The sequence below is a fragment of the Microtus oregoni genome, unplaced genomic scaffold (assembly GCF_018167655.1).
Source record: "Microtus oregoni isolate MIOR12 unplaced genomic scaffold, Mior012 000036F_ref0000092, whole genome shotgun sequence".
Classification (NCBI taxonomy): domain Eukaryota; kingdom Metazoa; phylum Chordata; class Mammalia; order Rodentia; family Cricetidae; genus Microtus; species Microtus oregoni.
Genome location: NW_024543095.1, coordinates 17,747,292 through 17,758,891, shown reverse-complemented (window position 1 = coordinate 17,758,891; position 11,600 = coordinate 17,747,292). Strand labels below are relative to the sequence as shown.

General features: G+C 48.0%; 1 protein-coding gene across 1 annotated transcript; it reads right to left on the bottom strand.

The window, feature by feature from the left end:
- Positions 1-5,597: 5,597 nt before the first annotated feature.
- Positions 5,598-11,251, bottom strand: Tmem247 (transmembrane protein 247). Its single transcript, XM_041630974.1, has 3 exons — positions 11,135-11,251; positions 10,019-10,348; positions 5,598-5,957 (listed from the first exon to the last, which is right to left on the bottom strand). Exons 1-3 carry the CDS (start codon positions 11,249-11,251, stop codon positions 5,598-5,600), a joined length of 807 nt encoding a protein of 268 aa, XP_041486908.1.
- Between the last annotated feature and the right edge of the window lie 349 nt (positions 11,252-11,600).

Sequence of the window (11,600 nt, the reverse complement as noted above, 5' to 3'; positions counted from 1 at the left end):
GAATCAACCCAGGGCCTGATTCTAGGCTAGAAAGTTACCTCCAGACACAATGTCAGGTGAACTGTGTTAGCTACCAAAGCTCTAAGCCTTTGTTTTTCTCCCTGGGTTCCTAGATAATCTACAGGTCACTTAAATGAAGCCCAAGAAACTTAAAGGGGCGACAACAGGAAAGGTGGGGGAAGGGGCCCTTAGACTGATGCCTGCTGCCCTTCCCTGCAGTAAACGACAGCAATCTGGGCCTTGGACAATCTACAATATTCTATTTGGGGGTCTGGCGAACTCTGGTGTCTTGTCCTTCCCCCGAGACCTACTTGAAGTGTTATTAGGGCCTCATTATTTGGGCCAAAGCAGAGTAGACCTTGGGAGTGACTTCTTTTCGTGAGACAGTCTTTTGAGGCTGGATGTAGCACCATGGATTCAGAGTGGATCCCCTGGCCAGCAGTGGGCTGTGTTCTGTGGGTCCTGAGTCAGGAAGGGGAGAGACTGTAGCCTTGGATGCATCTCTCGCAGTTTTGGAGGATGCCCAACACTTATCGGTGTGTCCCGCTAAGTCCCCAGACTGGGCCACTGCCCTGATGGTGAAGGCCAGAGCAGTTCTAGGCACACCTGCATCTAGGTGAAACCAAGTCCTTCCCACTGTGGTGTGTAGTTGTGGCCACTTGTGCTCATCCTTAGACACAGCATGGGGCCAAGCACAGATTGGCTGCTGCCGGGCTCCCCATGCCTGACTCAACCAACCTAGGCCTCTGCCTCAGTCACTCCGGCCTCCAGAGCAGGAATGGTGGGCAGCTAGTTTCTTATTCAACTTGTCCTTTTGGAATTCTAATTTTGTTTAAAGATGCAAAAGTATTCTGATAAAAACTGTGCTAGGGAAGACAGAACAAGAGGTTCTTCTATCTTGTTTTCTTGATGAGGCCATTTCTGTTTTAACTAGAATTTGAGCTCTTTGACGGAGAATCACCTGGGAAAATCATCCAGCTCTAGTCTAGGAACCCAAGGTCAAGATGCCCCCAGCTACCTTAACCTCCCCTTCTAGCTAACAGTTTATCTTAGCTTCTGATAAATCACCTGCTTGTGCAAATTTCCCCTTTGCAACTCCTGTGTGAGATGCCAGGGTGTGGTTTTTGCCTTTAAAAGACCCTTGGCTAAATGTTCACGGCTACACTTGGAATCCTGAATACCTGGGTATAGTCCCAGAGGACTGGAATAAAGACTTTGGATTGGCTGTAAACTGAGTGGTCATCTCTGATGGGCTCCCCATATAAAACCTCATTCACTAACATGCCCTGTAGCTAGAAGTAGCCTGTGTTTGACCAATGAGATATAATCAGAAACCTGTGCTTGGGACTTCTTGGAAAGGCTTTTGTGGTTTTGTTATTGTTGAGACTAGTTCTCTGTAGACCAGGCTGGCCTCGAACTCACAGAGATCCGCCTGCCTTTGCCTCTGCTGCTCCATCACTTCTAGTTAGGAACACCTTTAAAGGGCAGGCCTTCCTTGCCACCTGCTCTTGGCCAATGGACTTGGTACCTAGAGCTGTGGTAGCACTGTAAGAGAATAAGGCTGAAGCCATAGGATAAGAATGAAAAACTGGGCGGGGCAGTGGTGGCGCACGCCTTTAATCCCAGCATTTGGGAAGCAGAGGCAGATGGATCTCTGTGAGTTCGAGGCCAGCCTGGTCTACATAGTGAGTTCCAGGATTGGCTCCATAGTTATACAGAGAAACTCTGTCTCAGAATAAATAAGAAATAATAATAAAAGCTGTTGTCATAAGGATAGTGGAGCCACCAGGACAGCGCCCTCTGCAATTTCCATTGCACCTTCACCAGCCCCTGGCTGACCACCTGGAGCTGCAAGGTTTGTAAAAGTAGTAGTCTCTGGGTTTTGTTTGGCTTTTGTTTTTTTGTTTTATATTTGAATTTAGTACTCAGACTCCAGCCCTCTTAACAGCATGGTTCCTGACTAACCTTGGGAAGGGAGGTCAGGGTGGGCAATGGAGGTCAGGGTGGGCACGGTTCCTGACTAGCATAGGAAGGGAGGGTCAAGGTTCCAGATGTGTTTTGTGGCAGGGAGGCATTGTTTTTGTGCCACTATTCTTCTCTGTGAGCTTCAGGACTCAGTTTCCCAGAGGATTAAGTCCATACTCTGAGACCAACATCCGAGACTCTAAGTAACGTTAGGCTGGAGCAGCTGTCCAGCCGTCACCCCCCGCAAGGACATTCCATGCCTTCTGCATAGATACACCTCCATGCTGATCTTGTGTGAGTCCTCCCTCCCCCTCCCCACTTACCTTTCCAGGTTTAGGAACCCCTCCTGGGGGACAGAGGCTGCTCTTCTTTTACAAGAAGCCTTCATGCCTAAGCTCTCTATGCTGTGAGCTCTCTTAAGTGCTCTTGTGTTAAATCCACCTCACCAGGCAGAAACTTGGGAAGAGTCTGTTCTCCAGAGTAAGGCTCTCTGAACCCTGGAATTCTCTACAAGCTGGTTCTGCTATGTCTCTGCCTCCCTGAGGTTTTGGCAAGCTGGCCTCCTTAAGCATTGAGCTGGTTACTTGGCATTGGAGGCACGCAGAAGCTGCTAACACATTGACTTGTTGCTAGGTTGGTGACCATTTAGCTGTGTCTCTTTCCTGTCCTTTGTGTCTGTGTGTCTCCTGATTTTCTACTTTGCATTTCAACAAGGGGACTTGTCCTAAGTTGGAGGGTAAACATACAGAGTTGCATCTTCCTCAGCTCAGGTCCCAGACTCCTGGCACCAGACTTCAAACACTAGATCTGGGGCAGAGGACAAAAGAGAGTTTGTATCTGGAACCCAGAGTGTGCCATAATAATTTAGTGGCTTAAGAGAGTTTTTCTTTCTCTTAGGAAAAACAAAAGCATTTAGGTCCAGTGTTGCTAGGCAACAGGAGTGACAGGATGGCCTCAAGCCACCTAGTTTTTACCCAGTGCCCACCTCTGTCTGTGACAGGTGAATAGGCAGGCCTGCAATTCTTTGCTATCCTAATCTCCTTGCCTCAGATTCATGCCAGAAACCTGGATCAAATAAGTGATCTTGAGAATTGACCCACAGCAAGCATCTCCATCACTGCAAGTTTAATGAGAAATGCCAGTTTTACCATTTGCAAGTTATAAGTGCCCATCCCACACAGGCGTAAGTGGGGATGGAGGCATTGAACAGGGCGGAAAATGGCATGCTAATACATCCTGACAGTGTGGTCCCAAGAGGGTCTTCTCCGATTCATTGAGTGTCACTCAGAACCCTGCCAGCTGGAACTTATTTCCACCCCTCTTAAGGCACAGCCCTGTGACAGGGAAGAGAGAGTGGGTAGAGATTCTCTGAGTGCTGCAAGCTGCAACCAGGCTCGCTCTCTTTGCCAGTTTATCTCCTCATGTGGCTCCCAGTGCCAGAGCTGGCCATCCTGCTGCTTGGGCTGCTGGGAGCTGAGCAGGTGACAGTCCCTGCTGGGGCGAGCAAGGGGGAATTAGTTGCTGTGTGTGGGGGGGGGTGGGGGGGGGTTAAGCTTCTCTTCTTTGTTGTATAGAGCTTGCAATTTTGCTTCTGGGCTCCACTGAGCCCTCTTCTGTTTACTTTGGAGACTGATGAACAGCCCTGCTGCAGGAAATTATTTACCTTGATCTCTGTAAGTCAGCATGTTTGTATCTACTTTTTGAGAGTCTGTGCACCTCTGTGTGTGCATGCGCGCCTGTGCATGTGTGTGTTATGTATGTGGTATTTTTAGTTCTTCGCATTTTCCCATAAAATAGCTACGATGACTTTCCTCCAGGTTCTCCTCTTTTCTGGGTCTGGGGTGTGTGTGGCTGTATTTTCCTGCCTATCTTACCAAGGGAGACTCTGGCTGCTTTAGAGTACCCTTTCCCACAGTTCTTAGAAACCTGTCCCAAGCTCCCTGGTGGGTCTGTGGCAGGTGTTAAGTCTGGAGCATAGCCCCAGTCCCTGGCATCCATCCCAGCCCCCTGGCCTGGGAGTATATTGGTCTGGACTCAAAATCCCAGGAGGGGTCAGGACCACTCCCACAGGGTATTTAAGTGGGCTCCCAGAGGAGAAACATGTGGTTCCGGGTTTGCATGTGCTCCCCCCTTTCCTGTCTCTCCGCCATGCGCTTGGCCACCCGTATTTAATAAAACTGTGGGCATCTTAATTTGGTTTGATTTGACCTAATTGGACTTCTTTGTGCCTGCAGAGTTGCCCCTTATTATTTTTTTTCCTAACAGCAGGGTGGCAGCGGCATGCCAATGTGTCTTCCTTTTAATCAGTTGTCTGAAGGCTCAGGCCAAACGCAGAATGGCCCTTGACAGCATGTGCTGCCATGATGATATGTTTGCATAGCCGGGAGGGCCCCGGAGTCTTGGCTCCTATGAGGTGCCTGTAGCAACTGCAACAAATAACTGTGGGCTTGGTGGCTTAAAATAAAAGGGCTTTCTCCCTTTACAGTTCTGGAGTTCAGAAGTTTAAATTGCATTGACAGGGCTATTCCTTTCTCTGGAGACCCTGGAGAGAATTCATATACTGAATGTTTCCACCCTCTAGAAACTGCCCAGTTTTTTTAAAAAAAATTTTTATGTGCATTGGTGTTTTGCCTGTGTGAATCTCTGTGTGGGGTTGTTGGATCCCCAGGAACTGAGTTGCAGACAGTTGTGAACTGCCACATGGGTGCTGGAATTGAACCTGGGTCCTCTGGAAGAGCAGCCAGTGCTCCTAACCACCGCACCATTTCTCCAGCCTTTCCCCCCATTCCTTGACTTGTGGCCTTGCATCACTCTGACCTTGAGGATGGCTCCCCACACCTGTTACGATATTGGGCCCACCTGGAAAATGCAGGCTCAGTTCCCATGTCAAGAGTCTTGGACGCGTCTCAGAATTGTAACTATGTGGGCAGGAATAAAGACATTCTAAGATAGACCAAGAGGCATGTGTGCTCCCCATTTTGGCCATCAGATTACCAAAACAATAGACGTTAAGAAATTGAAATTTCCCCAGACGTCTCATACTGGGAGAAGAAAGCTGAAGGCTGGAGCCGCCACAGGAGAGCTTGCTTCCTGGAAGGAGACTTCATGTAGTTCTGCGCTTCTCCAGACCTTCCAGGGGAGACTGGCCAAGACAGCAACGGGCAGGGCCACACCCAGGCTGCTTACTGATGCACATCTCTGGCTCTCTACTTGAGTCTAAACTTTGTGTTAGAACCCCCAAGGTGGACCTCTCCATTCGTCCCTCTTTCTAATGTGGTCACATTGAATAAATCTCCATTTTTCTGCATTTTATTACTGTCTACTTGGCCCGTAGAGGACAGGTGGTGGAGCTTCAGTTTGTGAAGGCTGCCAGGACACAGGATCTGAACTAACAACCTTAGAAACCGTCTCTTTTGTGAGCCAAAGTAGCATTCTCAAGATTCTGGGGGTTGGGACAAGGACATCTGTGTTGGGGGAGGGGCCCACTTTAACTTTACGATTTAAAGGGAAGAAAAAACCAATACTGTATGAGCATGTGTGGATGCGGTGGTATCCAAGCCAGTATGGCCACTCATGTGACGACGATTCTAGAAAGGTTTTCAAGGCCGTCCTTGAAGATCCACCCCTGAACCTCAACCTTTTAACTTCTGAACTTCTCCCTTGGTCACAGTGAGAAACAGGCTGAGGGCAGTGGCCTGGCCAGGTGTCTTCACCCACAGGCGGCAGCAGCTGGCAGCTGTGCCATCAGACAGGTTACAGTGGGCGGGGAGGAGTCCTGCCAGTGGTGGACGACGCAAAGGCACTTGGAAGTAGGACCACAGGGTTTTAATCAAACACAGCAAGATGGCTGCGAGGCAGAACAGGTAGTGCTTGGAGAAGAGAAAGAAGACCATCTCCTTGGCAACGTAGATGATGTGGATGAAGATGAAGCAGCAGAGGAACATGGCGAACTGGTTCTGGGGGAGCAGGAGGTCCTGGAGGCCTCCCGAGAACTGTGAGGAAAGAAGACGGCATAGCTGGCCACACCAGCTATGTTTAGGCCAAGATGTCCCTGAGCTAGTGAGAAATATTAGTTTAGGTACATTCAGTATTATTGAATTTATTTATCCATCCGTTCATCTTTGTCTCCCCTTTCCTTTCAACCACTTAGAGAAAGAAAACTATAGAAGGCCCCATATTCAAGCCCCCCCCCACCAAGATTTTGTAAATAAACCATAAGTAAAACACTTTTAAAAAACGATTCCCAAGGGCCCAGGCCTTAGATACATCATTGCCGAAAACAGCTTCAGACCTGTCCTGATCCTGACGGTGACCTCAAGGAGGTCGCTGAGTCATAACCCCCCTTCCCAAAATCATGAGGAAGAATGAGAAATGATAAAATAAATCCTAGTGAGGTCACTGTCACGTAGACAGATCTCATTCATTTTGTTTCTTGAGTTAACCTTATTTTTCCTGACCCTGGGCAGCAGGCCAATGCTGTCCTTCCTCTACCCCGTCTTGCCCAGCTGGGTTACTATGTGAACAAGTTCTCTAGGGCTCCAAGTTTCCCAGATCTGGACTCTGGTTCTTAGCAACATTCTTTGGATATTGTCCCCTAATGGCCTAGTTTTTGGGACGGTGGCACTCTGAAGGTACATCCTTGAGCTCAAATGAGCGTCTCAGACTCCCTGTGTCTTGGTACATGTCACATGGTTAGTATGTGGTCCTCCACCGTGGGATTTGCTCTCTCCTGGGGCAGGTGGCCAGAGTTCCAGGCTCCCTGAACCTGCAGAAGTTGGGTTTCCGGATGGGTCTGACTGTGAGTCGCTCTTTTCTGAAGTCAGTAACTAGAGTCAGACCCTATTTTGTCATGGGTGTATGAGGCAGAAGCCAATATAAATATTCTGGTCTGAGTTCAAGAATTTGCCATGGTTTCTGCTCCACAATACTTTTTAAGATGCCATATTTTAACAGCTAAATGGCAAAGGCCGAGATGCCCTAAACTAGCGAGAAATATTAGTTTAGATACATTCAGTATTATTGAATTTATTTATCCATCCGTTCATCTTTGTCTTCCATTTCCTTTCAACCACTTAGAAAAAGAAAGCTATGGAAGCCTCCATAATCAAGCCCACCCTAAGTTTTTGTAAATGAACCATAAGGAAAACACTTTAAAACTATTCCCAAGGGCCCAGGCCTTAGATACATCATGGCTGGAGACAGCTGCAGAAGTGAGAAAGCAATGATATCAAGACATAAAACTAAAGGCATGGGAAATGATTCCAACTCTGCTGTCTCTAAGGTGAACAGCAAGGAAGGCAGGAGACCAGAGGAAGAAATTCAGTGTTCTCTAGGCAGGGTAGTGCTCTGTAGGCTGGGGCTGTGTGTCATGACCTCTGCCACACTCTGCAGCCTGCATGTGTTTAGCCTGAAATGAGGACGGAGGGAAGTTATGATGTGTGGGTGTATGTGTGTGCATATATGTGTGTGTGTGTTTATATGTAATGCTCATATATATGCATGTACATATGTAATATGCTGATACAGTGAACTCTGTCTTGTTCATATTATATGTCTATATGTGTGTGTTTATACAATTTTCATATATATGAGTTTATATATAAAATGTTTATATATAATTTACTGATAGTGAACCGTCTTGCTTATATTATATATATAAGAACACACATATATACATATACATGGACGTATATACATATATCATACCTGTTAAGCTTTTCAAGACACTGCCCATAGCCTATCTTTTAAGAAGTAGAGGACTTTTGGGTTGGAGAGATAGCTCAGAGGTTAAGAGCCTGGTTGCTCTTGCAGAGGTTCTGAGTTCAATTCCACAAGGTAATTGTAATGAGATCTGATGCCCTTTTCTAAATTAATAATTACATAAATCTTAAAAAATAATAAATGAACCAGAGGACTTTATGATAAGGATTTTCATGTCACCCAGCAAGGAGAGGCATTCTTCCAATTAAAAAGAGAAAAATAAGTAGGAGGGATGGGCCTACCACTGTTGATCGCTAATTTTCCCTGTCACCTAGACAGGACCTGGAAGTGCCTAGTGCAGCACCTTTAGACATGCCTGTGAGGTCTTCTAGGTTAGGCTTACTGAGATGGGACTTCCCACCCAACTGTGAGTAGGCTCCCATGGGTTGGAGTCCTGGACAGAGTGAAAAGGTTATCTGAGCCCCAGGCCTGACCTAAGCAGCGGGACCAGCCTCCTAGGGCTCCTTCCTGGAGCCGTGAGCTCAAACTGACCCTTCCTTCAGCTGTGTTTGTCAGGGCGTCTGTCACAGCAACCAGATAAGAAACTCTCACAAATAGCATGCCTGATTTAAATAGTTTCTGGTTCAAATCTGCAACTATTTCATCCTTGGACATTGAGAAAAATCTAAGAATGTACAAGAAATGGAAAATATCATCGAGTGTGTGTGAATTCCAGAGAAAGGCAAATGTTTTCTAGATAGGAGAGAAAAATGTATTTCTGATGTCCCATTCAATAAGCTTGACTTGGCTCAGTAATATCATTCAATGTACACTTAAGCAGGTATCTTGTGAGCAAGAAAAAAATAATTAGGAAGCCAGCATGTGTTCACTGAGAACAAGTCATGTCATAGAAACCCATTTTCTCTTTAAAGAATTGGCCAGTCGTTGGGCCAATGTAACACCTTATTCTGGGAAGCCATTCGACACGGGACTCAGGGCAGCTTTCTTGGGCAAGCTGCGGAAATGCGAGCTGGGGAGAATGTACCGGCACAGTGTTGATTGATGCCCCCCCCCCCCCATAACCTGTGGTGGGATCTTGCAGTGGGATTCCCTTTGGGTCAGCTCCTTCTCAACAGTGATAGCAATCACTTAGATGAGGACAAGCTTCTCAGAACCGAGGGTGACTCAGAGCTGGGAAGCTTAGCTAATAAATCACATCCCAGTAAAACCGAGAAGCCTTGAGCAGAGCTGCTGCTGCGTGCGGGTCAAGAAGGGAACTGTATGAGTTCATAAAAATGCTAGCAGCCAACCATTATTGAGCGCTTTCCTAATGCGCTTGCTCATTGCAAAGCGGCTTGTGTACGCTCGCTCACTTACGCTTCACAATGACCCCATGAGATAGGTTTGACTTTAGTGTTGAGCAAGTTCAAGGGGGATTAGTAATGTGTTCAAGGTTAAGTGGTTTTTACCCAGAACCCATGACTTTAGAGAGCAGGAAGCACCACTTGGAAGTGGTGACTTCCTTCACCATGAAGTGCTTAGAATGGTCTGGTCACAGTGATAAGTACCTCACACGACACTTCATCTCATCTTGTCCTTTGAAACAAGGATTCGCATAGCCCAGGCTAGCCTCAAACTTGTTATGTCACCTTGAACTGATCATTCTGCCTCACTTCTGGAGTGCTGGGATCCTGGAGGCCCCACATGTGGTTTATTGGGTGCTGGAGACTGAACTCAGGGCTTCAGGCATGCAGGCCAAGCGCTCTACCGGCTGAGCTAGATCCCCATGGCTCAGATGATCACTCTTGTCCCCATTTAGGGCTAGAATGGGCTGAGTAGGAGTTGAATACACATTTCTCATGAAAACAACATTGCATTAGTGGTTATCAGGCAGAGTGTTCAACAGAGAAAGCTCAGACCTGAAAGGGAGGTGATGGTTCTGTTGGCATCCCGTGGTCAGATGAACGAGGGCTGCTGGGTCTACTACTGCATCTTGAGAGAAAGACAAGTGGTGGAAGACCAGTCGAGGTGTGAGTATCGGACACAGACTGTTAAAAGCGGTGCTGGGTAGAGGATGCGGTTTCAGGGTATCTCCTGCTCTCAACTCTCTTTGGAGACTTGAATCTCCTTTAACGTGGAAGCCCTAACAGAGTTAACCACACGGGACGTGATCTCAGACCACCCTGCAAACTGACTCAAGGCACCAGGGGCTGGAGGCAGCTACGAGGATGCTCACCACCTCTCAGCCAGACCTGGGGCTGGCAGGCAAGGCACATAGCCAAACAGATACAGCGAGGTCTGTCTTGCCAGGGTCCACGGGGATGGCCCTTGGCCCTTAGCACTACTCCGCTACCTGGTGAGGCAAAGCCTGCTGCTGCTGCTGCTGCAGCTGCTCCATCACCTCCTCGTGGTGCCTCTGCCGCTCATTCTCCTGGTGCAGATACTTCAGGCGTGTCAGCTCAAACTCCATGCGCACCTTCTCCAGTTCCATTGCATTGTGGTGTTCTGTCTCCAGGGGTGGGGGCAGCTCCATGGGTTCCTGTCCAGGTCCGTCACCAGCCTGACCCTTGGTGGTATGGCCAGACTTTGGGGACAGTGACTTAGGGGTCCCTGGGCAATCTCTGTCTTCACAGGTTTCATTCTCTTCCAGGATGGGCAGTTCTAACTTTAGGGGTTCTGCATCCTAGGATGGGGAAGAAGGGGTGGGATGATGATGGAGTCAGTGTGGGGCTCCCTAAAACCACATCCTCAGCTCTAAGCCTCAGTTAGCCTGGGGCGTGTTACAAAGAGTATTTAGGCTAGGGAATGGTGGTGCACACCTTTAATCCCACCCAGCTCTTGGGAGGCAGAGGCAGGCAGATCTCTCTGAGTTCAAGGCCAGCCTGGTCTTCAGAGTGAGTTCCAGGACAGCCAGGGCTGTTACACAAAGAAATCCTGTCTTGGAAAACAAAGCAAAACAAAAACCCTAAAGACAAAGAGTGTGCACTTAGAGACTCAAGAACAGAAAGCAAACTGCCACGAAGGCGTGGTCCCTAAAGTTGGAACTGAAGGCATTGATAGGTGAGGTGGGCATCTGCTTAGGTAGCAGTTCTTGTCACCAGGGAGGTCACTTTCATATTTCCCACATTTTACCTAACTGTTAGGCAATGGGCCTTTCAGGGACTCCAGAGTGGAAGAATCCTAGGGTCTGTGTTGAGAGAACCAGTCAATACATGTATATGTCTCTGCACACAGAGAGGAGGAAGGGTCTCAAATAGAGAGATAAGATAGTTTCATGGAACATTACAATCCCACGACGGGTTGCTGATTCCTGGAGGCAACTGGATACCTACTATGGGGATGAGACCCAGTCCTGCTCTTCTTGGCATCTGAATCTCATAGTAATGCCTTAGACTGTAAAGCTTAGAGTGCCCCGCCCCGCCCCGGCCCCATGGAATGTCTAGGGCAATCAAGAGAGGCATCCTCTTACCAAAGAGGCCTTTGACTTCCCTTCGGGCATGTTGTCACCAGGTGCCACCTTGGAGAGGGTGGGGCAACTTTCTCCTGCCCCACGTGCTCCCATCATCTCTCTGTCCTCTGTTGCCATCCAGATAACCACAGTGCTGCCAACTAGGGCCAGAGGACATATTTTGAGACAGCAACATTTGGCTTCACCAAGTTCTGGTGACCATCATAATCCCTTATCCTCATAATAGCCACATTCTACCAGTTGCTAGGGCACTTTTGGTTAGAGGCTGTCACACCATTGAGGAGCCATTGGTAAGAATGGCAGGTTGGGGGCAGCAAGGTAGTTCAGCCAGTAGAGTTGCCTGCTAGCAAGATCCAGTAACCTGAATTTGATCCCTGAGATCCACATGGTTGAAAAGAGAGAGAGAGAGAGAGAGAGAGAGAGAGAGAGAGAGAGAGAGAACTGACTCTCTATGTTTCCTATGGAA